At 44.5% G+C, this 27,948-nt stretch overlaps 2 protein-coding genes across 3 annotated transcripts in view; one reads left to right on the plus strand and one right to left on the minus strand.

Moving 5' to 3' along the window:
• The window catches only part of LOC141917612 (uncharacterized), a 32,501-nt gene extending 23,645 nt beyond the window's left edge, over positions 1-8,856 (minus strand). The window contains exon 1 of the mRNA XM_074810947.1: positions 6,933-8,856. Coding sequence (XP_074667048.1) covers positions 6,933-8,856 — 1,924 coding nt within the window. The remainder of the gene's footprint in view (positions 1-6,932) is intronic.
• LOC141917808 (uncharacterized) overlaps positions 1-27,948 on the plus strand; it is a 730,013-nt gene that overhangs the window by 336,560 nt on the left and 365,505 nt on the right. The gene's annotated exons all lie outside the window — the stretch shown is intronic.

Below are 27,948 nucleotides of genomic sequence, written 5' to 3' on the forward strand. Positions count from 1 at the left end.
TTAAAATGACCCATTTGTCCACAGTTAAAGCACTTCTTATCTCGCTTGCCTTTGATGTGTTTGCCTCTGACAATTGGTGTTACTGCAGCTCCTACCGCAGCAGCCATAAAGGCAGCTTTCTCCTGATCAAGCATTCGCTCTGCTGCCTCCAGCAGCTGACCTGCAGTAGATTGTCGTGGGAGAAGGCTTAAAGCTTTCTTAGTTTTGTCGTTAGCATTGTCATAAGCAAGCATATCAAGGAATTTAACTTTCATTTCATCACTTAAATCAGGATTGCTATTAATGGCGGCATGCAATCTGTCGATGAATTTTGGGTAGGGCTCCGTGGGCCCCCGTCTCACGCCTGTAAACGCTGGCGCCGCTTTTTCATCATGTACGGCTAGAATGATTTTGAGAGCCAATTCCTGGGTTAACCGTAACACTTCTGGTTGAAATCCCACTTGCCAATCTGGGCTAGCAAAAGGACCTGCCCCCATCAGCATCTGAGCTTGCACCCCATATAGAGGGTCTCCTTGCTGACGGGGTGTGGCTGCGGCAGCGTCGCAGGCCACTTGCCAGCGCTGGAAAAACTGCAATTGTTGTGAAGCTGTTAGTAAGGTTTGTACAATCATGCGCACATCATACGGAGTCAATAAATGTGCTGTAAAGATATGCTGAATTACCGAATTTGTATATGGTGATTTCAACCCATATTGTGTTACGGCTAATTTTGCTTCTTTAATCATTTTCCAATCTAAGGCTTCCCACTCATTGCCCTGTGGGGTCACTATTACCGGGAACGTCATTGGGCCAAGTTCGTTAAACTGCCCCTCTATTATAGCATCCCGAATAACTCCCCGCCAACGGTTTGCCGGATTATTATTACCACTCGCGCGTCCCGGTGCCCCCCCTCCCCTTTGAGCCAGTGCCCCCCCTCCCATTTGGGCCAGTGGTGGCGGAGACCCGATAGCCACCGTTTCCCTCTGACCAACGCCCCCCACCGTGTCACGGAAGAAGGGGTTAAAAGGAAGAGGCAGCGGTGCTGTGGGGGTGGGCTGAGCCGCTTGCTGCATTCGGATTTCAAGTTGCTCTAACTTTCTCGTTAACTCTTGCAAGTGCTGATCTTGTAAACCGTAATGAGATTGTTCTTGCGGCGACTGAGGTGTCGGGGACGAGGACGGGGGCAGGGGTGGGTAGGCGCCGTCCTCTAAAGAGGAAGCAGCGGCGGCGGCGGCGGCGGCAGCGGGGGGGTCGGGCGGGGGCCAGCGAGAGCGGGGCCGGCCCGTGCGCTCCGGTGATTGATCTTTTGGGCTTGAGGGAGGGGAGTCGAGCTGGAGCAAATCGGCTGATTTTTGCTCGTGCCGTACGGGTGCCGCGCGTGCAGTGTCCCCGTCCCTCCTTTTTGGAGCCACCTTAGGGAACAGGGATCCCGCGAACGTCATAGCGGTAGCGGAATCCTTGGCACCAGCACTTTCTGCCTCTGCTGACAAGGCAGCGAAAGCGGAGGCGGTGGTCTGCCGTTCCGCTTTCATTTCTTTCAGAGTGTCTAGGACCACTCTCCACACGGTGGAAAGTTTCCTACTGTCTTTGGAACCTGAACTAATGTCATCCCACAGTGCCGCGCCGATCTTTTCCCAAGTAGCTAACTCGAAGGCTGCGGTCTCTGAAGCAATTAGTTCGTGCTGCCGAGCCCACAACAGCAACCTCCTCAGGTTCCCCTCATCATAAGAAACTCCTCTCTTAGAGAGTATGTGTTGGAGGAGCTTAACCACTGCCGCTTCTTCTTTACTCAGCGTGGACCCCATCTCCTCCCCAGCCGCTCACCTGATCAGGGCGAGATTCCCGATGATTGCGCGCGCGTCTTCCCAGGCGCCAGGGCAGCGCCTGCTACGGCTGGCTTCCGCTCCCTCTGGACCGTCTTCTCTTGCTCGGACGAGCACCGACGGGAGGGTCCCGATTCCCCAGGGCTTGAGTCCCGCGTATTCGATGAGGCTCCATCGGGTCCCTGCTCGGGCGCCAGTTGCCGACGCGGAAGTCTCGGACACAACTTAGACGACCAATGTGATCAAGTTGATGCCCCTTTATTAAAGGTTACACAGCAATTTGTACTCTATCTCAAGCTTCACGCGCCGCTATCTTATTGCTAATAGGCTAAAGCTACTTGTTCACGCGCCCTTTTGCCCCCTATGATTGGTCCCGGTGTGGCGTCCACGCGACGCTCTCCCCCCAGGTAGACCCCCTGTTTTCGACATTCCAACATCTTTATCTCTTGGGCAGGAATGTAGTTTCTCAGGCCGTCTCGGCCTTGTTTTTGTCCTTGAACACAGCTGCAGCTTGTTGTTACAGTGAGGCCCCTCGGTTTGGATCGCTCATAATATGTCCGTTATTTTCCAGCCATTCCACACTGACCACACCAGAAATCCATCCTATTTTACAGGACAACCTGTCTTAGTCAAACTCCCCATGGTGGGAGCAGTACTATTGGTATTGGATACCCCAATAAACACGTATACCTGGAAAGCCAAAGATGCTCATGGAAAGGAGCACAAAATTAATACAAGGTGGATTATCCCATCTTTCTAATTATAACCCACTTCCGGTTCTCAAAATGAACCGAGAAGCTTTTCTTTCCTTTTTCTTGCAGGTAAACCCCCCCCGGAGAAAGATATCCTGAGTCACGACGGGGGATCCTTATGTGAATTTAAATTTTTATACAGTGTTGATGTTCATTGTCTTATTAATATTTCTAAGATGTATTGTCTATCATTGCAAAAATTGCTTTGGGTGACTGTTCCCCTCTCCCTTGGTTCTGGGGGAAGCTCCGGCTTCCTAAGTGTTAACCAAGAATGGGAGGAAAACGAATTTGTGGGTTTAAGTCATTCTGTTACCAGTATTATGAGCAAACAACAGACACCAAATCAGGGGAAGGTCCCTTTGCTAATGGGGCCTGGGCTTTAAAAAGTCATTACTGGGCCCATGAAGGCAAGATGGAAATACCAAGACCTAAACCACACATGCACTCTGGGCTGGGGGCATGGAAATCCATTTTCCTGCTGCAAAGGCAGACCCCAGCTCCAGCGAGCCAGACCATCTTCAGCTCCACAATTGACAGCAACAACCAGAATATTTTCCCTTGTGATATGTATGTGTTGGTCTTATAAGTGTCCATGTAAAACATCCTGTAACTGTACTTGTTCATGCAGACAACCACCTTCTTCCCCCAGTCCCCAAGGACCGGGAGTACATCCATTAAACCCAGCGTGGGACACATTTTGATTAAATATGTTTGGTTAAAATATTGTTAATTGACATTGTTATTGTCACTGTTACCTTTATTATATGTTTGGTTAGGATGTTGTTAACCATTGTCAGTGTTAATGTTGTTTTATTTGTTATTTGTAGTGTTATTGCTCATTTACCTTTGTTTAAATCTGGGATAGAAGTTTCTAGGCCCAGATGACACATGCGCTTTAGGATAAAGGGGCGTGGAAAGCGATTTTCCTGCTGCGTATGCTGACCCCAACTTCGGCAGAGCAGGGCAACAGACTGCGTGGGCTACCAGAGCCACAAACACTCAGTGATATATTACCAGAACCACGGAAAAATAATGGATAATATGTTAGTAATAATTTCAATTCACTTTATAGCCTTAGCCTTGATAATCATTTTCTTATTTGTTCTTATAATACATCTTTTTTGTCCCTGTGAATGTCAATCATGTAAACTGCCGTTGTGTTCTTCTACTGATTCCTCGCAACCTTAAAAGCGGTTTGTAGAATGTTTTGGTTTTGTAGAGTTAGTTAATTTTGAGCATGACATGTTTGTTAGAGATGTTGTTAGCTATATGCTTGTTAACTGAAGATATTCGTATTTGTTAAAGATATTGTTAGTTACATGTTTATTAACGGAAAATTTATATATCTGTTAAAGATGTTATTAGTTATATGTTAGTCAGAAATATCGTTAGTTGTCATGTTGCACGCTATTTCTGTCCTTTCTCTCTCTCTCTCTTTATATCTCTATCCTTTGTGCCACCACGAGGACAGCAATGTCAGGCCATGGGGCGGTGTGAGAGACTATATTGCCTCGACATTGCTGCTGCACCACTACCACTACCTGGCCTCAACATCCTGTCGCCATGAAGGACTATGCTCTGAAGGAGACGAATTGTCCCCGAAGAAACCACCATATCTGCCTGAAGCCAGAACGACATCATCCTTGGCAGTGCCTGCCAAGCTGCGCTTGCGCACGAGCCAGGTGGAGAAGAAATCAGGGTGAGGAAGGCGTGCGGAAGCTGAAGACGCCACAGGCCGACACCCCTTCTCCAGCACGACCACTGTGAACACCTGGACATGCGCGCATGAAGGAACACGGGGCGGCACGTATGACAATGAGCTCCGTGGAAATGGGCGGACTCTTTGGAGAAATTGTGGGGACTTGGACAATAAAAAGACTGCGTACTCCTCTCTCAGGGCTCAGAGCTGAGATTTCAGGAGAGACTGAACCAACAGGACATCACTGGATTCGTGGTGGTAACTGATTTTGCTGCATCTCTTCAGTTTGCTTGCTTAGGTATTCTGACTTTTTCTTTCTTCTTCCCTCTGTCCTATCGCTATTATTGCTTGTTACAGGAAATAGAGTTTACAAGGTTGCATGGTATCTAACCTCGTTTGTGTCTTAAGATCACAACTGAGATCGTTTAAGAACCTTCTCTGATATTGGATCGGGACACGCCTGACAAAACATCATCAACTGATGAACGAAAACTAATGTCACTAACCATAGAGATGGTTTGAGAGCCATGATTCACCTATAGGTCAAAGGACCGAATGAAGTGCTAAGGCTTGGACAATAGGCCCAAGCCAGAGTTGACCTATAGATGAATCCTGTACATTTTATAACTGATAACCATTGTGCTAATAGGTATTATACTAAGTTATAACAAACCAACTATTCTGATGTAAAAGGTGGGAATACTGAAGCCTGAGCAACAGGCCCTGAACTGAAACTGCTAACTCCGTATGTAGTCATTAGTGAAATATGCAGAGAAGACATAGCTTAAACATCATAAAACATGTCTATCTTGAATGTATCCTTATATTTCTTTATGTGTGAGCAAGATAACAAGGCCACAGAAACAGTTGTCTGGCCTTGTGACCTTGCTCATAAATCAACTAGATAAGCTGGGAAACTCCCTTAGCTTCTCCCTTAAGCCCTGGCCAGGCTCTGGGGGGAACCTAACGTGAGATGAAAACCAGATGTTTCCGCTTAAAACAAAGGTGCCAGCTATTCTGGCTTACTGATTTTTAGGTATATAAGGCTGGGCCCGCTCACAGCGACTTTGGAAGCCTCACCTATGGGTGGACGCACCACGTAGAACTTCCGACTTTCCAGGACAGGCTCTCCAAATCCTCGCTGTAACCGGGGCTCCCCAGCGACTGCGGGTCTGGATGATGGTAAAGTATGCAAGTGGTGATGTATTTTTCTTAATCACTGTTCTCTCTCTCAGGTAGTAATGATCTGATGCATTACCCTGTATTTTCCTATTTGTTTAAGCGCGCTACTTTGTCTTTTCTTACTGTATGTTTTCTGTATTATTCTGTTATATTATTTAGTTATTTCTAGTAAAATACGCCTGCTCTTTTCACTCTGGTGTCTGAGTTTAATTGATATCCCTAATCAGCAAAACAGCTGGATAAAAAGGCATTAATTAATTATTTTAGTTGCACTTTTTGTAGTATTTCTCATAGGACCTGGACTGCAGCTGCCTCAGCTTGATCCCATCTGGCTGGGGGATGGGAATCTATTATAAAATGTGTTTTCCCCAGAGTGAATAGGACTTTCTGCTGCAGCTGTCTTTATGAAGGTGGGGGAGCTATTGGAAACAGGTGCATTGTACATAAATGCTCCCTGGTTTGAACCTATCCAATAGACTCCAGCAGGAAAACTTCAATCAACTCCACAAGATCAAAACCAGCCTAACTCCCACCTCACTTTTTTGTGGGGAGGAAAACACACAATGATTACTTTTAAAAGAACAAATAGCTTTGTGGGGCTGATGTCTTGAAAAGGTATTTATGGCTTTCCAACAAGAATTTTATTAGTTTCTGAAGGGTAAAGTATTGCAACTTTTTGGAACAGTCATCATCTTGCAGGCAATGAATTATCTGCAAGATTAAGATCACTTATGGAAAAATATGTTGTCAGGAATGGAGTGAAGGAAAACACCCCCAAAGAAACCTGATTAATCAAGTACAATTGGCAGCAAGCATATGTGAGAAATGCTCAGTTGCCAATTATCCACGGCTCAGACAGGATGCGGTGTGAAGCACTCTTTATTACGTTCTTGCAAGACCGGGCGCCCCCAACAAGTGGACACACCTAACGGCCATCGTGCAATGGTTTATATTCCCTTCTCCCGGCCGTGAGTTCCCTCCCCTGATTCCTCATTGGCTGAGTACTACAGGGTGTACAGACTTCCCGAACCGCCTACCGATACGCCCCTTCATGTATGTGTTCATACATCGCATGTTCATGGAAATGAACCTTGGCTTTCTCCAGGGCGGAGAAGTTAATATGCATGAGCTCATTACGCAAGCGTATTAAGACAGAAAAACCCGAAATTCAGGTTCTTCAAGCCTCTCGGTATCTACATCCATCTAAAGCCAGTTCTGAGTATTGGGTCATCACAGTCGACAAAAAGACCGCTTGCCTTCTAGCCCTAGGCCAGGGATTTCAATGGTTGTAAATTGGTCTCATTGATTGGTTTAGTGAATCGCTCCTGCCCTTCCCTTCAGGCTTATCATGCGAAAACAACATTCTTTCTCTTACAATTCCCCCCTGTTTTTATTTATACTCTTGTTGCTTTTCGCATATTCTCAGAGTATTGTTCTATGAACTTTTTTCAAGTGTTGACAGCAAGATTTCACATCTTTTCTCTGATGACAAGTCACCTCTTGCATCTTCACCTCCCTCTTCCTCTAGTAACAGCATCTTGTCAAGATAGGGGGATGGTTCCAGAGGCATCTGTTTTGACAAGGCGGTTTCAATGAGACGCTGGACCAATCCTCGGACGCAAGGGATTATGCAGCACCCTACTGCCGTTAAGACACCTGCTACTACAATCAAAGAAGTGAGGATAGATACAACCATTCTCTTCCATTTCCCAAACCAAGAATCCAACCACTCAGTTAGTGAACTGTCTATTCCTGAATTCTCTGCTAGTTCATTTGCCAAGGTAGTAAGTCTCTGTAATGCCTTGGTGACAGTCCCATCAGGGGCTGTGTTATTTGGGATAAAGGTACAGCATTTGTTCCCCAGCATTACACATACACCTCCTTTCTCAGCTAATATCATATCTAGAGCTATTCTATTTTCCCAAGCCATTCTACTTGTGGCATCTAGTTGCTCGGCAATCCCCTTTAATGCATCTCTGGTATAATTTATAAACCTCTGTTGATTATAATAAATATAGTTTATCCAGTCTACATTCTTGTTTATAGTTACCCACCAAAATAGGAAGGACTCAACCCCTGCTGATATTTGATTCCTTGCCTTATGCTCATCTGGGACCCCCCGAGGAACTCCAATAGAGTCAATGTATATTCGATCATCAAATGATACTCCTAAATTCCTCTTTGCTCGTCTATCTGATGGCTCTAATTTTCTTTCAAATGCCAGGGTAAATGGGATGGCCAATTGAACAATTGCACATGTTCCCCTCCAATCTGCTGGTAGAATGGGTCGCAGGATCTTTCCTCCACAATACCACCACAGGTCTGCTCTGGGGATACTTAATGCTGAGTAGTTTCCTGCACCATCATTAGTCACATTCAAGGTTTTTGTGCACAAGTTGAATTCTCCCACAAATCTAGTAGCCTTGCCACCTTGTCGTGAGAGACAAGCTGTATGGTTACCAGAGACAGTGGAGAAAGTAGGTGGTATCTTTACATCCTTGTTCTGTACGGCAGGAAATAGCAATGCTAAAGACTTGCAAGTTTCATTACCCCAAGCAGCCTTCTCCTGGTAGAGGGCAATCATGCACCGCATGCCTCGTGGATCCTGAGTCCAGCCCAGGGGGAAGGGAACAACCTGTGCCGTGGGTCTTCCTGTTGCACAGACATAGCAATTGCTATGATTTAAACTCTGTACTGTATATTTGATCCATTCTACCCAGGCATTTGTATCTCCATACCCTGTCTCTATTTCAAAGGCCTGTTTAAGATCTTTTACCTCCACAACTGCCGCGATTTTAGGATCATTATGGAGGCTCAGTTTTCCTTCTTCAGGGGATTGAGTGGGCTGCCTCTTTTCCTTAATGATCTTAGGTGGCAATGCCCATACTACTATTCTAAATCTCGCTACAGGGTCCTTCCCTGCTACATCTGCTCCAAGGCCGTAAGTGCGATCTACAAGGTTATCAGCCCTTTTGATGGTTATTACTATGGGATTACATTGTAAAGATGAGCAGGTGGAACTAGGGACCCCTTTAGATATGCTTATTTGATTCTTTAATTCCTTTGCTGTGTTGGACTGGGGAGGTGTATAGGTCCATCCCTGGTAGGTGGTAGTCCACCATACATGATCCCATCCAGGGCATGGTGGCCCCCTATAAATTTGTGTCTCAGGGCATAGATATTTATTTTCACTACTCAGTTGTCTTTGGGTTTCAACACCTCCACAGTTCAACACCTGACAGGCATCGAATTGGATAGTTTGGGGTCTTTCTGTCCTAGTTACATTTATCCAAATTTTAACAGGATACCCAGCCCCTCCTTTCCATTTATCATCTGTCTTCTCATTTCTGTTTACACTGTCACTTGTATCAAGGCCCACGGTTATTAACACAATCACTGCCATCCAATTTCCTCCTAACATCTTTACCACCAGACCAATGTTTCGCTTATTCACGTCTATAAGGTAGATGGATGCTTTTTCTTGAATGTCATCCGTAGAGGATCTTCAGTAGTCTGGACTTGCCATTCACAGAGGTCCTCTGGGGGTTCAACTGGTCCTTTGACTCGTGTATAATGTGTCCACCCTTTCTCAGCTGTTCGTACCGCGGTCTCTGTAGTCAAGAGGACTTGGAAAGGTCCCTCCCAATCTGGTTGGAGTTTGGCTTCCTTCCAGGACTTGATTAGGATCCAATCTCCAGGTTGGAATTTATGAACTGTGAACTCCAATGGTGGAGTTTGGGCTAATAGTCCTTGATGCCTGAGAAAAGATAGTGAAGAAGACAGCCCAAGTATATAGTTTTTAAGAAATGCATCTTTTGTTTCAAATTGTGGAAGTTCCTTATTTCTTCCCAAGTACAGTAGTCCAAAGAGCATCTCCTAAGGGGAGATTCCTACATCCTTACGAGGAGCAGTTCGGATCCTTAATAAGGCTATGGGTAAACACTTAGTCCAAGGCAGTTTGATTTCTAATACCAGCTTGGATAATTGTCTCTTTATTGTCTGATTCATTCGTTCCACTCTCCCTGATGAAGGAGGGTGCCAAGGAGTGTGGAAATCCCAAGATATGTCTAAGCTTCTCATTAAATACTGTAATACCTTTGAGGTAAAATGTCGTCCCTGATCTGAATCAATATTTTCTACTATCCCATATCTAGGAATAATTTGTTCCAAAATTATTTTGGCCACTGCTGCTGTTGTAGCCGAGCTTAAGGGGAAGGCTTCCACCCACCCAGTTAAATGGTCTACTAACACCAACAGGTACCGCACTCTCCCTACTTTAGGCAATTCAGTAAAGTCAATCTGAATACTTTGAAAGGGTCTTAGACCCGGATTTCGCCCTCCGATAGGTTGTTTCTTGAGTATCTTCTTATTTATTTTTTTACATGTTAGACATCGTTCACAAATTTGTCTGGCTATAGTGTAAATTCCTATACAGCCATATTTTCGTAACGTCAAGTCACACATGGCTTGTACGCCCCAATGGCTCCCCTGGTGCAAGATGGCCAAGACTTCCCTCATCAGTTGTTTATTTAACATTTCTCTCCCATCAGGGAGTACCCATTTCCCGTTCAGTTCACTGGCCCCCATTTCCTTAAGCATTTCTTTTTCTTTTTCCTCAAAGGTTGGTGTTTCTTGTAAAATAGGTACCTCAGGGGTAAGATAATTCATGGTTACTACTTCAAGCCCTAAGGCCGCCTCTCGGGCCTTTTTGTCTGCTAATCTATTTCCCCTTGCCCAAAAAGAGTCCCCTGTTTGATGTCCATTAATATGCACCACGGCAATTTCAGCCGGCAACATCAGATTGACTAGTACCTGTCTGATAAGCTCTTCATGAGCCAGTCCCTTCCCACGGCTGTTAATGAGTCCTCTTTCCTCCCAGATTCTTCCAAATGTGTGTACTACCCCAAATGCATATCTTGAGTCTGTATATATTGTTCCTTCTTTCCCCTTCAACCTTTGTAATGCTTGATTTAGAGCATACAACTCACAAGTTTGTGCTGACCACTGGTTGGGCAGTCTCCCCATTTCTTTTACTTCATTTTCTATTCCCTCAATTATTGCATATCCATTATGTCTTTTTCCTTGTATCGTCCTTGAGGACCCGTCTATAAATAACCTTAATCCTGTATGTAAAGGTACATCCCTAAGATCCACTCTTGCCTTGGTTTGGTAATTTATTAAGTCTAAACAATCATGTTCCAGGTCACAGTCTCTGTCCTTATCCTTGCCCTTCCATAGAAAGGTGGCTGGGTTCAAGCAAGGAGTTGTTGTTAATACTAGGTCATCTTTTTCAATCAATATCGCTTCATATTTTAAGATTCTGGAATCCGTTAACCACCGCCCAGCCTTCTGAGTCAAAATTGTCTTAACCTGATGAGGAGTGCTCACAATCAGGAACCCTCCAAAAGTCAGTTTCCGACTCTCTTCGACTAAGAGGGCAGTGGCTGCTATGGCCTGCACACATTCTGGCCAACCCCTGGACACTGGATCTAGGAGTCGGGATAGATAGGCCACTGGTTGTCTTTTATCCCCCCATTCCTGAGTTAAAACTCCTAAGGCAGCTCCCTTATCTATTGTCACAAATAATTCAAATGGCTTATCTAAAGACGGTAAGGCTAAAACTGGGGCAGTCACCAGGCTTTGTTTTAATTCTTTAATTAATTTCTCCTCCTCCTTGGTCCAGACAAGAACATTGGGTTCCTCATCCAGGAGTTTAAGATACAACCCCTTTGTTTTCTGTGCATAGGCCTCAATCCATAGGCGACAATACCCAGTCAATCCCAAAAACTTCCTTAATTCTTTCTTAGTTTCAGGGAGTGGTAGATTAATTATCCCTTGTATCCTTTCAGGATTTATTTTTTGTCTCCCTTCTGTAATTAAATGGCCCAAATACTTAACTTCATTTTCTATATATTGAAGTTTGGTCTTTGAGACCCTTAACCCTTGTTTTCCCAGAAAATTGAGGAGTCCATCAGTGGCTATTTTCACTTCAGACCGCTCCTCCCCTGAGAGTAAAATGTCATCCACATACTGTAGTAACATGACCCCTTCAGGTGGCTTAAATTGTTCCAGAGTTTGTTCTAATATCTGCCCAAATAAATTAGGGGATTCTGTAAATCCTTGAGGTAGAACAGTCCACCTCAACTGTTGTTTGCGCCCTGTCTGGGCATCTTCCCATTCAAAGGCAAATAAATCTCTACTTTCTGGATCTAATGGGCAAGCCCAAAAGGCATCCTTTAAGTCTGTAACACTGAACCATCTGTGTCCATGTGGTATTTTACTTATCAGAGTATACGGGTTTGGTACCACAGGATATCTCTTTTTGACTATTTCATTTACTTTTCTTAAGTCTTGTACCAATCGATAAGAACCATCCATTTTTCGAACTGGCAGAATGGGGGTGTTGAAAGGGGACATACAGGGTTCTAGCAGTCCATCCTTGAGCAACCCCTCAATTATTGGTTGAAGACCTTTCCGCCCCTCTGCCGAAATTGGGTATTGTTTCTGTCGCACTACGCCATGTCCATCTAATAAGGTAATTTTTAAGGGGGGGATTTTTAGTCCTCCCCTATTACCTTCTTTGACCCACACAATGTGGTTTATATCTGCTTCATCCTCTTCTGTCAGAGTGTTCATAGTAATAGTCATACATTCCTTATAAGTGTGGATTTGTAATCCTAGTCGTATCACCAAGTCCCGGCCCAGCAGATTACTGCCTGAGTTTGGGACATATAACAGTTGTGCCATAACTGTCTTATTTTTAAATCTCAAACTGGTAGGTTTAAATACAGAAACTGTAAACCCTTCCCCTTTTATGCCAGTCACCGACGCCCATTGGTCTGATAGCTCCAACCCCAAGGGAATATAATTTAAAGAAGTCCTGCTTGCCCCGGTATCAACTAAGAATATCACTTCCTCCTCCCGGGGTCCCACCTTCAAATTTATCAAGGGCTCTTGGTGGGATCTATAGCTAAAGAGCCCCTGACTCCTCTATTCTATGTCCTCAAAGTTCATGATTGGAATTACTTTTTCTTCCTTCTTTAATTCTGGGCATTCTCTCTCAAAATGCCCCAGTCTCCCACAACGATAGCATCTGCTAGGCAATCCTGGGCGATATTGAGATGGCCTACGCCATGACAGTCTCCTACCCCGCCCCATAATCTGACTTTCCACCCTCTGCCTTCTTCTCTGGCCTTGAGCCCAACCTCCTCTTTCTGGTTTTCCTTTTTGTTCTACCTTCTGGTTTACTACCTGTTCAACTGTGGAGACCATCATTTTAACCTTCTGTTTTTGTTTTTCTTCCTCTCTTTTAACATATACCTTATGAGCTTCTCTTAGAAGGTCCTCTAGTGGCCTCTCATTCCATCCCTCTATCTTTTGAACTTTTCTCTGGATGTCTGGCCATGCTTTTGTGACAAAATGGACTTTTAGCAACCCCTGAGCTACAGGGTCTTCGGGGTCCATACCAGAATATTTTCTCATCTGATCTCGTAGCCTTTGTAAGAAGGCTGACGGAGTTTCGTCCTTTTCCTGTTGAATCTCAAATGCCTTTATGAAATTCTGAGATTTAGGGACAGCCCCTTTAATCCCTTGTATAATTAGTTCCCTCAAATCTTTCATATTATTTCTATGCACAGGATTATTGTTATCCCAGTTGGGATCCACATTAGGGAACTTTTGTTCAGCTAGAACAACCCCTTGACCGGGTGGATTTCTCCTTTCCCATTCCTGCATGGCTGCCCTCCTGATCATCCCTCTTTCTTCCCCATTAAACAAAATATTCATTATAGACATCATTTCTGTCCAGGAAAAATAATTAGGACCCAAAAATTGATCTAATTGCTCTGCCAATCCAACAGGGTCCTCTATTAAAACTTTCATTTCCTTTTTAAAGTTCCGCACTTCGCTACTTGTCAGCGGGGCACTCACATACCCCACTTGCCCTTGTCCCAGAGGGACTTCCCTGAGGGGGAACATGGATTCTATTGTTCTCAGATCTTGTTCCCCTGTTTTCATAGGAAAATTCTCCAAATCCCTCCTGCACTGTTCTAACTCTCTTTTTAATCTACAGTGCGTTTTTGGAGGGGAGGGGGCGCTCATTGTCCCATCTTGTTCACCCTGATGCTCTGTTACAGGCGCAGGGGAAGGGAGAATTTGATTACCAGGATTATGGGAAGGAGGAGGAGGGTTATAAGGAGGGGGCAAATACTTAAGGGGGTCCCATGATTGAGGTTCTGGAGGTTTTTCATCTCCAGTTCCTTCCCGGTCCTCCTGTTCCACCTTTAAGGTAAAAAGGTGCTCAGTTCTTTGTTGGACCCAGCAGGAGGCGTAGTCAGACTCCTCTTGTGAAAAGGGGGTCTTTGAGTTCACATAGAAGTTTAAGTCTAGACATAACCAATTGTCAATTGACCCATATTTTGGCAAAAAAACCTTACGTCCCAGAATGGGCTCCTTTGTCCACACAAAAACACAATAATGTGTCATTTTCTTTTTGTCTTTTCCCCTTGTATTCGGGACGTTCCTCCATCGTAACAGCATTCTCCCCAATGGACTGTACGGGGGAATGTTTTTAGGGACCTTCCCTGAATTCCCGCTAAGCTTAGTCTTTTTGTTCCCCATTTTTTTCCTCGAGACTTCTGGTCGTTTTCCTCGCGGCACAGCAGAGCCGCCACTGCAGACTCCGCCCTCAGCCCGTACTGACGTACGGCTCACTCGCTCCCACCCACCAGAATCTCCCAGACCACCAAGGCAGTACTTAACAGTCCAATTTTCTTACCTTGGTCTGTGCACAGAGTTGCCTGGTCTAACAGCGCTTTCCAAAGTTCCTCTTTTTTTTTTTTCCTTTTTCCCCCAGTGGTTCACAAGGCCCGTCTGTATTATCAGTCTCAGGATCTCAGTTGGTCCCCGTGGAGTCACCGTCGATGAGTCGCGAGGCCGTTGAAATCAACAGGGAGCGCCTCCTCGCCCTCAGCGGCGGAGACTCCCAGGCGACGACTTCGAATCCCGGACGAGCCCCCAAATTGTGAGAAACGCTCATTTGCCAATTATCCACGGCTCAGACAGGATGCGGTGTGAAGCACTCTTTATTACGTTCTTGCAAGACCGGGCGCCCCCAACAAGTGGACACACCTAACGGCCATCGTGCAATGGTTTATATTCCCTTCTCCCGGCCGTGAGTTCCCTCCCCTGATTCCTCATTGGCTGAGTACTACAGGGTGTACAGACTTCCCGAACCGCCTACCGATACGCCCCTTCATGTATGTGTTCATACATCGCATGTTCATGGAAATGAACCTTGGCTTTCTCCAGGGCGGAGAAGTTAATATGCATGAGCTCATTACGCAAGCGTATTAAGACAGAAAAACCCGAAATTCAGGTTCTTCAAGCCTCTCGGTATCTACATCCATCTAAAGCCAGTTCTGAGTATTGGGTCATCACAGTCGACAAAAAGACCGCTTGCCTTCTAGCCCTAGGCCAGGGATTTCAATGGTTGTAAATTGGTCTCATTGATTGGTTTAGTGAATCGCTCCTGCCCTTCCCTTCAGGCTTATCATGTGAAAACAACATTCTTTCCCTTACACATAGAAGAGCGACTGTGTTCTTTAGGAGACATTTTTTAGTGTAGATGAGTTTTTGCTTGGCTCCAAGTGACGTTGTCATGTTATCCCTACTCTCATTCCTGTTTCAGACCTTGTCAAAGGCTCTGTTGGTACCTCAAACTCCACATGTCCTGACTCATTTTGCCTGGGCTCCAGTCTTTATGGATGCTTAGTGACAAGTAAGAGAGAAGGCAATGGGGATCTTCATTGGTCCCAACTAGGCTATTGCTGCTAAAAATCTGCATTTCTCCCTAAAAATTCTGCTCATGTTAAAGATGAGCTACACTGGTATAACAGGCACTGAGCTTGGCATAAGGCATTCTCAGGAGCTGGTGAGAACCTGTTCTCCAGAGTATCTGTGATAACAAAACCTCCTGAACATGCTACTGGGAACCTCTTTGTTCCCAGCTCTTTTGAGGTGGGCTAGAGGGTAAAGTTTTCCCCCTCACACTTAGAATTTGATAGCCAGAAGTGGATATTGCTCCTTCTCTATGTCTGATGTTAGGGAGTTAATTTTTTTTCCCCTGTGTTATTTTACATCCTTTTCTGAACATATAACAGATGTTCCCAAAGCCCAGAAAAGGAGCTTTGGGAAACATTTCTGTTTTTTCACTAAACAAATTCTGACAAGTCAAACTTCCAAAGTGCAACAGCTCCCTTCCCCTCTGACCTCTGCCTCCCAGCTTGGGAGGCCTTTTCTCCTCCCCTCACATTTCTGCGTCCGCAGCCTGGTCTGTGCACTGTTACTGCTGGCATGCTACCTTGGGGCAACACAGCATCTCCTGACTCTGGAAGAGACTAAGTTATATCATTTTGGGTACAGAAAGGGTTTCCTTTGACTCTCCTACATCTGCGCAGTTGCTTAATGAAAGTGCAGCATCTGGTCTAACAGGCCCTGATTAAAAAAAAATAGGAAAATACCATTTTCTCAAACATTTCCAACTAGCTGTTCCAGACTACATTATTTTATGGAAAAGTTCATGGTGTGCCAGTGATATAGAAATATTAAAGAATTTGAGCACATGACTAATAAGATGATTAACAATATTAGGCCTAAGAGTTGTCTGTTCAAGCTAAGGAATGTTGAGCTGTGAGAACAAAGACGCAGGCTCACAAAAACAGAGATAGGGGCCCCAAGGACAGAGGACGTGAAACCATGGCAACAGAAGATAACGGGCATTTTATGACCCAAAGGAATGAGTCCAGGCCCAAGGATGCGCATCACTCTTCAGATAAGGTGGATAACGGGAGATCTGGCCAGAAGGGACTGGTTTTTGAGGCCTGGTGATGTCGAAATTGGGGAAAAGGTGGTGAGGAAGACTACTGGCCTTCCTCCTGAAGACCCCCGAAGACCACCACCAGGAGGCAACGCGCAGGCGCAAGAGTGACATAATTGTTTTAAAACTGCTGACACAGCTCTTTTGAACTAACCACACCTTTGTCGTACATATCTACGTTTGTGTTGTGTAACCCTATAAATGTGTATAAGATACCTGCATTTAAGTCGTAACCTAAGGGGCTTGGGTGTGCACGATAGGTGGAGAAATCCCCCGTGCACCCAGCGCTGCAATAAAGAATGCCTGCTTTCTAATACTCTGGTTTTGAGTCTTAGAGAGTTTTTCCTCAACCGGCTTTTCGGTATCACCAGAACAGAATGTTTTTTTAAGGGCTGAAGATAACACGAAGCTGCAGTATTACAAGTACTACAACCTGGCCTAAGCTGGTATTATCAACAGAAAAAGCAAACCTGTCCTGCTCTCAGCTACACATCTTTGCTGTTGCACTGTCCTTCTCTTGTATAGCATTAGTGTTTGCATGGATGCGCTGTGACTATCAGAGAGGTAATCCAGTTTAGAATAAACCCAGCAGAAAAAGAATTTAAAAGGTTAGTTTTCACATGGATCAGCTTCTCAGTCCAGATTCACTGCACAAGCACACAAACACTCCCAAGAAACAGGAGATGGGATGCTACGTGGGAGGCATGAGCAGGGAAGGTGGAGATGAAGGGGTGAGAAGAACAGACTCTTTTGGCAGCTGTGCTGGCTTTTGTCAGCTGAAAGTGTTTGCAAAATGATGGACTGAATAAGTGATTTATGGCATTCTCAAGCAAGCCCTGCTGAAATCTTTGGACAACATTGTATCACGTCTCTCTAGTTTTGCACAGCACAGGCTGATTTTCCAACAAAACCAGTCTGTTCAAGTAGGCAGGAAGATAAAGACATGTCATACAAGTGGCCAGGACAAAAAGCCTAAGAGCTATGTGGAGATGGGGGATTTTAACTGCAGGAGAACTACTGCCTCACTGTGTAACCTTGGGAGAGGCGCTTGGCCTCAATTTGCCTTAGCTGGAAAGCTGGTGAGGAGGGACGTGCGGATGCACAGGCCCGACAGCATGATGCTGTGGCTGAGCTGGATGTTGTGTAGCTGCTCGTGGGCAGTTATGTACAAAATCACAACAGTGATGCTAGAAAGCTCCAGGCATCTTCACAAGATTTTGCTGGCCATTAATCCAGCAGACAGCTACTAATGGCATCTGATTACTTTTTTTGTGCTACTGCCATTTAAGGCCACTCTGAAGGATACAAACTCTTCTATATTTTACAGTGTGAGATTCAGGCAAAATAATAACCATGGGTTTCAGAGAATGAGTTCTCAAAATGACAATAAACTAACAAGATGTGAATTTTATTTTTTAAATCTCCAGCCATGAACTTGAAACGAAGAAATTGACTCAACAGTCAGAATCCAATATAACTGTTAAGCGGGTATTCTTTATTAGCAGCACTGGGGTCGCCCTGGGGATTCTCCACCATAAGGGCTCCCAAGAACTAGCAAGGGACATCAGTTTGCATACACACAAATCATACATATTCATTAGATTTCCTGGAAAGGGGGGTCTTATGATAATGAGTTCCCGGAATTCATTTCCATAGTCCGAGCATGCGTAGTAAAAATAGAGTGAGGGTCTTTGGTGGTCGAGGGAAGAAGTACGTGGTCTTCTTCACAGTGTCCGCTCTTTCCAGAGCATTGTGCTGTGAGGTAAAGTCCAGGTGTCTTCTTCCTAAATCGGCGAGATCATCCTCCCTAGATTGTATCTCTGTGTCCTTTTGTTCGAGTTCCCCTTATCTTAGTTTGCCCAAGTGCCCACTGAAGGCTGCTATCAGTGAGTTATATAGGGATCGGTTTACTTTTGTCTAGACAGACAAAGAGGCCTAGGGAAAACAGTTGAGGAGTCCCTGGGAAACAAACACAAGCAAAACTTTCATGCATCACAGTTTAGTCTTAATCAGAAATTCATTGGTTTGAGCCCTTTCATTCCCCCCTTTTCTTTTGAGGGTATAGTGCTTATAGCTCTATCCCTCATCTAAATGAATTTGCTATATCATGAATAGCAGTTACAACACTGAATTGTCAAACAAGTTACTACAATCATCACAGCTATTCCTATGATCAATACAAGTAATTGTTTTAACCATTTGAAGTTTGGCAACCATGAAGTAAGCTTGTTCCATATTTCTTCAAAGCCTAAAGAAGTATCGTCCTTTTGTATTTCCTGCAAAATACCTAATTGTTGCTTCATTATTCCTAGATCTACATTTATTTTTCCTGTTTCATCTATGTATGTACAACAACTAGAATTCACAACTGCGCACACTCCCCCATGTGAGGCCAACATCATGTCTACAGCCGTTCTATTCTGGAGGGTGATTTTAGAAATTTCAGTAACTTCCCTCTGTAATGTTCCTATTGCATCAGTTGTAGCACTTCCAATTTCCACCATTACACTAGAGATATTTACTATAGCCTTTTCTAGTTCACTGACTCCCAGCCAAGGAATAAACCATCTCACAAAGGAGTGAAAGGCCATAGATCGTATTATTAAAGGGTTTGGTATATTTCTCTTTTGTCTCCCTATGGGCAGTCTCACCCAGCCTGCTCCATGTAATTGAGGCATTACTTTAATTTGTGGGGGAACTACTCCTAATGTACATGATCCAGTCCACCAAGGGGGTAGTGATTTTCTGGCAGTGTTTCCACATAGCCAATACCATCCCTTTCCTTTAGAAACCTCCCAATGTTTTCCTCTATAGCTTTTGTGTTCCATTTGTAGATGAAGTTGAAAGTACCAATCACACTGGAAATAATTCCCTGTGGAGTGGCTGGAAAACAACGGACATATTATGAGTGATCCAGACCGAGTGGCCTCACTGTAACAACAGGCTGCAGCTGCTGTGAAGGACACATGCAAGGTCAAGGGAGATTAAGAAACTGCGTGCGTAGCCAAAAGATAAGGAAGTTGGACTGTTGAAAACAGGATGCCTACCTAGTAGGAGAGCAGCGCGTGGACACTACACCGGGACCAATCATAGAGGGCAAAGGGGCGCGTGGACAAGTAGTTTTAGCCTATTAGCAATAAGATAGCAACGCGTGTACTTTATGCTAGTGTATAAATTGCTGTGTATCCTTTAATAAAGTGGCATTAATTTGATTACATTGGTCATATAAGTTGTGTCCGGGACTTCCGTGTCAGCAATTCCCCACTGAAAAGTTACCCAGAAAGGTAGTTTTCTGATCTGTTATGCATTTAACTTTCTCTTTCAATTTAGGAACCTTTATATCCCAAACTTGTGGGTTCTCATTCTGTTCCTTAAATTGAGTTTTGGGGTTGTTCCAGAGATCATTCCAGGTGGTATTGAAGGGAATTGGAAGGCCAGTCAATGAGAGGTATGTAACAGCACTATGCCCTGGAAATTTAGGACATACCCAACATTCACTCATATTAATTGCTAGTGCTATTCTTTTTACCAACTGCACATGAGTGTTATCATTCCACTGGCTTCCCAAGCTTTGTAAGGTAGCTTTCTGATATATAACCAGCTGTATCAGCAAAATAGTTACAGTCTTTTGAGTCGGAGATTTAGAGGGGCCTCTTCCTGGGAGATCCATGGCATTGGAGCTTTCTTGACCCACGAATAATGAATCCACGTGGCTTGCTCTTTAATATTTATCACAGTAGAAGTCATCAACAGCACCTGGAATGGTTGATACAAGGAAATGATCCCCTGCTTTGCAACTTATTTACTTATAGCGACTTACAGCAACTTATAATGATTTCTGAATATTGCTTAATAATCCTGCTTGCCCTGACTGTTCTGTGGAAGCTTACCAAGGGCTACTGCTACTGTGTTCATCAAAACAAAGCAGTTTTCTGTGGAAACTTACCAAGAATTACTATGTTCAGCAAAAATAAGAGACATGTCCTTGGAAAGCAGATGGGTTCTAACTAGTTTAGTCTTTGTAGTGAATAGATAGCCATATATGGACGGTAGAAACCGATATACTGCTGCTTTTAGATAAGATAGAGGTGGTAAAACAGCTGGAACAACTCTTGTTATTCAAGAAATTAGCTAAGAGAATCTGTGCATGCTCCGAGGAAAAGTACAAGGTGAGAAAGACTGTGAGCCTTCCTCCCAAAGACCCCCGAAGACACCCACCAGGAGGCAATGCGCAGGTGCAAAGAGAACATAAACTGCTGACACCAGCCTCTAGAACTAACCCAGCCTCACTCATGCATATGTATGTTTGTGTTATGTAATCCAATGGATATGTATATCCACACTCTATAAGTTTTTGGTAAAATGTGCTGTTGGTGTGCAAGCTTTGTGGAGAAATCCCCTTGCACCCCGGTGCCGGAGTAAACATACCTGCTTTATAACTCCATTCGAGTTGTAGAGTCTGTTTCCGCGAATCAGTTTGGCACCCCAGATGGGACCCTCTCTGTCCGGCTGCAGGACCGGCTGAGAGGGGGATGTTCTAGGTGTGCCCCGAGGTTTCTTTCTCGGAGAATCTCCCTCGCTCTCCCAATCTCAGCAGGGGCAGACAAGGACCATCTATCGGCGGATCCGGTATGTTGGAGAAAGGGGAGACCTGTAAGTCGTGAGGAGACGTCCTACGCGAGGTAAAGGGCCTTTGTGCTCGTTCCTGGGGTTGGTGTTTGGGTCCCCAAGTGTTACCGAAAATCCAGAATAAAGAACTTATCAACACCAATTTGATGCAGATAAGCAGACACTTCTTTATTGACGGCTGGACGCGCAGGGGAGTGTTCTCAGCAACAGCGCGCACCAAGCACTAAAATCATGCATCTTATATAGAACTTGCTCATACAATAAACACACAATTTCCAAGGACACAATTTCATACACAAACATATAATTTCCAAGGACACGGTTTCCTTGGCAGGTACTTATAAACTGTTACGGTTGTTTCCCCCAGTTCCCATTAATCCTAAACTCTGACAACTACTTGTATTCTCCTGGTCCTGTATATATATTATAAATCAATTTACAAATCAGTTTGTGTTTGGTTACCTAGGTTCCAAACGTTTCTACTAAATGATTATGACCAATCTCTTCGGCCTTGGTATGGGACTGTGTAGGTGATTTTAAAGCAGCAATCGGTTGCTAATTCAAACCACAACAAATAAAAATTTTACTAAATATTTCTTATGATTTTATATTTCTATTAAATCAAACACAATTACTTCTACTTATTGGTAAATCGATAACACAAGTGGTAGTGGGCCCGTGGGTGGCAGGGTGGTTTCGACACTCTGACCACATTGGAATCCTAGGTCTACTTGGGTACTCCTAGTACGGGGGTACGGGAATGGTGTGAGTTGTGTGAGTGGGTTGGAATTGCCATTGCTACCATCAAATTTAAAATCTGGTACCGTTTATAATAATTTAGTCGATATCAATCAGGTGTGGATCTGTGGTAAATGATAAACGGCAAACGGCTCATGGTATATGATTTATGCTTTTGGCTTTGATTTATGACTTTTATGATTTAGCAATTGTTGTAATTGGTGTTTTGATGTTTGTAGTGTTTGTCATTTGATGTTGTGTGAGTAATAAGTGTAAGGGCCCCTTTGTGTGGGTGTGTGACTGTTCTGCGGGTGTGAGACGCAGCCCAGCTGCAGCTGCGGAGTGCGGAGTTCTCTGACCCGCAGTCCCGTTATCCCGCGAGGGAAGCGGCCGCAGAGGAACGAAGCGCAGGGCAGACTCTGTACCAGTGGGGGGGTAGTGCAGGACGAGGGAACATTCCTTAGTACAGAGCGCCCTAGTGCCCGCCCGCTGGGTCATCGGTGCTGCCTGTTTGTTCGGGCTCAGTGTTTGAAGTGTCATAGGTGAAATATCTCCTCTAGCGGAGGCAGTAATTCTGTGTTAATTGTTGTCTTGAATTTAGGTGCGTACTCTGTGGGGAGAGTGCACCCTTGTACCATCTGCCTGAGGGCGATATTGTCAGCTTAATCGGGTAGCGTTTTAAGGTAAAGTAGATGAGATGGGAAGCGGCCAGAGTGGGGGAATAGTGAAAAAGTGTCCCCTGGGCTGTATTTTAAAACGCTGGAAGAAGATAGGGGGACCTCCAGGCGCAAGTGTGAATAAAAAGACACTAATAAAATATTGTAATCAGTGGTGGCCCCTATATAAATTGGATGAGGGGGAAAATGGCCCCTTAATGGGTCCTTGAATTATAACACCCTGCCACAAGTGATGCTGTTTTAAGGAGGGAAAGGAAGTGGGATGAAGTCTCCTATGCAGACATGTTTTTCACCCTCCAAGACCATCCTGAATATCAAACAGACTGTGGCCTGGCACCCCCACGAGATCCACTAGTGCTGGCACTGGAAAAAGAAAATAGGAAGGAAGGGAAAGGGAAGTTGAAAAGATGTTGTTCATCAAGCAGTATAGGACAGAGATGCACAAAACTGGGGAAAGAGAAAGGGGCCAAAATAAAGGATTTACCAGAGTACTATAAACCACCGGTAGGAAGGCGGCAGGAGGAGAGTGAAAGTTCGGAGGAGCCAGGCTCCCCACCTCACAGCCCCGTATTCTCTCACCCTCGGAGACCGGAGAAGCCAGCGGTGGTGCCTGGTGCCGGCTCCTCTGAGAGAGGCCGTAGGGCTGGATGGGGGCGCCCTGTCAGAATAAAAGTCCCGTTCACTTCCTTTGATCTTGCAACTTGGAAAAGTGCAGCGAAGGGGTATCGAAGCGACGCTGTTGGGGTGACCAAGCATTTTCAGTTTCTAATAAAACAACATGATCCTGATTGGAGTGATATACAATTATTATTGGATCACATGACAGAAACTGAAAAACAATTAATATTAAAAACAGCCCAGGATCTGGCTACTGATCACCTCAAAAGTACAGGAGGAGATATAAAAGATCACTTCCCCTTACAGGACCCACGCTGGGACCCCAACAGAGGAGCCCATATGAGATTGCTAAATGCACATAGAGATTGGATTGTAAGGGGCATGGAGCGGGCTATACCGAAAGCAATTAACTGTGAGGCCCTATACGCTGTTCGACAGGGACCTAAAGATACTCCATCAGAATTCCTGGAGAAGCTGCGGGATACCATGAGGCAACACACACTCTTAGATCCAGGATCAGAGGTGGGAATACAGCAGTTAGTGTCATTATTTATAGGGCAATCAGCACGTGACATTCGAAAGAAGTTGCAGAAGCTGAAACTGCCAGAGAGCAGGAATGTGGAGACCCTGTTGGACGGAACATGGAGAGTATATAGCAATAGGGAGGAGGAGATCTGCATCCTGTTATAGCAAACCCATATACACTATTGATCAGATTAGTACCTGAATTGGCTTGGTTTACCATGCTGGATCTAAAAGACGCCTTCTTTTGCTTGCCTTTGAGCTCCGAAACTCAGTTATTGTTTGCGTTTGAATGGGAAAACCCGGAATCCGGAAGGAAGATGCAATTAACATGGACTGTGCTACCCCAGGGGTTTAAAAATAGCCCCACTCTCTTTGGAAACCAACTAGCTAAAGATCTGGAGCAATGGGAGCGGCTGCATGGAATCGGGGAAGTTCTGCAGTATGTAGATGATTTATTAATAGCCACAGAGATTAAAGAAATGTGCATAATGTGGACTATTAGTTTATTTAATTTTTTGGGACTTAACAGTTATCGAGTCTCTCCACAGAAAGCCCAGGTAGCTCAGCAGCTTAGCTTACCTTGGATACGAGGTCACGGCTGGTCAACAGACCCTAGAACTGCAAGGAAGGAGGCCATCTGTCAGACCCCTCGACCACAGACAGCTAAAGAGCTCCACTCCTAAGAATGACCAGATGGTGTCGCCTGTGGATATATATAACTATGGAGTCATGGTAAAACCCCTTTATGAACTATTAAAAGTCAAATCCAAAACCCCTCACTTGGAATGGAGAGGTGGACAGAGCATTCCATCAGCTGGAAAGGAAGCTGATGGATGCCCCTGCTTTGGGTTTACCAGACATCACTAAGCCTTTCTGGTTATCCTCCCACGAGAAACAGGGAATAGCCCTAGGGGTCCTGGCCCAAAATTTGGGACCAGATAGAAGGGCAGTGGCATACTTCTCTAAACAACTCGATGAAGTAAGCAAAGGATGGCCTAGCTGCCTGAGGGCAGGAGCAGCAGTAGTTCTAAATATCCAGGAAGCACGAAAATTCACATTGGGCCAAAAAAATCACAGTACTAGTATCCCACACAGTGTCTGCAGTACTCAACATGAAAGGAGGACACTGGCTTTCACCTCAAAGGTACATGAAATACCAAGCCCTCCTAGTGGAACAGGATGATATAGAAATAGAGGTTACTAATATTGTCAACCCAGCTTCTTTTCTCAGTGGAACCACAGGAGAACCTGTGACACACGACTGCCTGGAAACAATCGAAGCAGTCTATTCCAGCTGGCCAGACCTCAAGGAGGAACCATTAGAGGACGCTGATGAATCCTGGTATACAGATGGGAACCGTTTTGTCCAACAAGATATCCACAAGGCAGGATATGCGGTAATCACCGAAGATCAGGTAACAGAGTCTAAAGCCCTTCCTCCAAATACCTCAGCACAAAAGGCAGAAATAATAGCTCTAACACGAGCACTGGAAATGGCCAAGGGTATGAAAATTAATATATGGATGGTCTCTAAATACGCTTTCAAAGTGGTCCATGCTCATGGGGCAGTGTGGAAAGAAAGAAGACTCTTGTCTGCACAGGGAAAACATATAAAGCATGCCAAAGAAATCCTCAAACTCCTGGAAGCGGTGCAACTACCTGAAAAGGTGGCTATAATGCATTGCAAAGCTCACCAAAGAGGAAGTTCCAGCCATGAACTTGGGTACGCTATAACAGATTGTGAGGCCAAAAGAGTGGCTAAGGAAGGTGAAGTAGAAGTGCAGGCTTTGGTTCCAGATGGTAAAATATAAATTGTTTGTAAGCCTCAATATTCTAGGGAGGATCAAAAACTTATTGAAGATCTAGGGGGAAGCAGAGAAGAGGACAGGTGGGCAAAGACTCCTCAAGGTAAAATAACAGTACCATCTGCATTATTATGGGCTATAGTGATGACATAACATTAAAAAAAAAAAAAATCATCCCATTGGGGGGTAGAGGCCTTATATAAGTATCTAAATCAACGTATAGTTGCCCGAAATCTATATACCACCATCAAGCAGGTGACACAGCAATGTGAAATCTGTTTACAAAATAATCCTAAAAGAGGACTGAAGACCCAACCCGGGCAGATAGGGAAAGGAAATTACCCAGGACCTGCTTTATAACTCTCTCCGAGTTGTAGAGTCTGTTTCCGCCAATCAGAACGGATCGTAATAACCTGCCATAGCCAGCGTTTTCCATTGCATAACTACACTAAAAGTCATCATGCAAAGGCTGGACTGAAAGACCCTTGAGCTTGATCCCATCTACTGGTGTTGAAAATTTGCCCAGCTGGAGCTGGCAGGTCTGGACCTCTCTATGCATGGATGATGTGAAGGACGCTACTGGCTCCCCATTATTTTGTGCTGGTACATGCCTCTGTGACCCGTATTGAAAATCTCTGCTGCACACTGGCATGTTGTGAACTCCCCAGGGGATGGTGTGTACCACCATCAAGCAGGTGACACAGCAATGTGAAATCTGTTTACAAAATAATCCTAAAACAGGACTGAAGACCCAACCCGGGCAGATAGGGAAAGGAAATTACCCAGGACAATAGCAGATTGATTTTTCTGAACTCCCAAGAAAAGGGGGTTTTTGGTACCTTTTGGTCCTGACAGATACCTTTTCTGGGTGGCCAGAAGCATTCCCTTGCAGAACTAATAAAGCCAGAGATGTAACTAAGGTATTGTTATGAGAAATAATACCAAGGTTTGGAATTCCAGCAACAATGTCCTCAGATCGGGGATCACATTTTGTGGCAAAAATTGTCCAGCAGGTTAGTAAACTTTTAGGAATAGATTGGCAAGTACATACCCCGTATAATCCACAAGCCAGTGGTCAAGTAGAAAAAATGAATCATTTAATTAAACAACAAATAGTAAAACTAGGCCAGGAAGCTGGATTGTCCTGGCCCCAAGCATTGCCCTTAGGCCTTCTAAGGATCAGAACTAAACCCAGAACTAAGGAAGGATTAAGTCCTTTTGAAATAGTATATGGGAGAACATATATGATACAGGCAGAAACATCAACCCAGGTTGGAGATGAAATACTAACAGATGATGTTATAAGTCTACAAAAGCAGCTGCGAGAAATAGAGAAATTGGTCCTAGGGACCAGGGCTCAAGGTCTGGACGGGCCTGTACACAACATTAAACAGGGTGATTATGTATATATCAGATCTTTTTCAGATTCACCTCTGGAACCAAAATGGGAAGGTCCGTTTCAGGTGCTACTAACTTCACATACAGCCATCAAGATTAAAGAATGATCATCGTGGATATATCACACTCAAGTTAAAGGAGCCCCGAACCAGCAATGGGAATCAAAATCAACTGATCCCCTGAGGCTACGAATCCAACAAAAGGATGGACATTAATTATCAACATGATCGAACTATGGGGAGGGATCGTAAGTACATGGCACTCTAACACACATTATACATTAACACAGAATATCTCCCTAATTCTAGGTAAGATCAATTGTTAGATATGTACTCAAATACCTGCTTTGATATAGCAAAAGAATTTGCTTAGGGAAAAGAAAAGGAGGGAACTGATACAAGGAAATGATCACCTGCTTTGCAACTTATTTACTTATAGCGACTTACAGCAACTTATAATGATTTCTGAATATTGCTTAATAATCCTGCTTGCCCTGACTGTTCTGTGGAAGCTTACCAAGGGCTACTGCTACTGTGTTCATCAAAACAAAGCAGTTTTCTGTGGAAACTTACCAAGAATTACTATGTTCAGCAAAAATGAGAGACATGTCCTTGGAAAGCAGATGGGTTCTAACTAGTTTAGTCTTTGTAGTGGATAGATAGCCGTATATGGACGGTAGAAACTGATATACTGCTGCTTTTAGATAAGATAGAGGTGGTAAAACAGCTGGAACAACTCTTGTTATTCAAGAAATTAGCTAAGAGAATCTGCGCATGCTCCGAGGAAAAGTACAAGGTGAGAAAGACTGTGAGCCTTCCTCCCAAAGACCCCTGAAGACGCCCCCCAGGAGGCAATGCGCAGGTGCAAAGAGAACATAAACTGCTGACACCAGCCTCTAGAACTAACCCAGCCTCACTCATGCATATGTATGTTTGTGTTATGTAATCCAATGAATGTGTATATCCACACTCTATAAGTTTTTGGTAAAATGTGCTGTTGGTGTGCAAGCTTTGTGGAGAAATCCCCTTGCACCCCGGCGCCGGAGTAAACATACCTGCTTTATAACTCCATTCGAGTTGTAGAGTCTGTTTCCGTGAATCATGGTCCATTCCATTTTTCTTTCAGTGGTTGACCTGAAAATTCTTAACATATACCCAGTCTACAGGATTAGAAGGATGAATTGTCTGATCTAGACCTCTGACTCCAGCCCCCAAAACCACATTATTAATTTTATTCAATTGTCCTCT

Source organism: Strix aluco, chromosome W, assembly GCF_031877795.1.
Source record: "Strix aluco isolate bStrAlu1 chromosome W, bStrAlu1.hap1, whole genome shotgun sequence".
Lineage (NCBI taxonomy): Eukaryota > Metazoa > Chordata > Aves > Strigiformes > Strigidae > Strix > Strix aluco.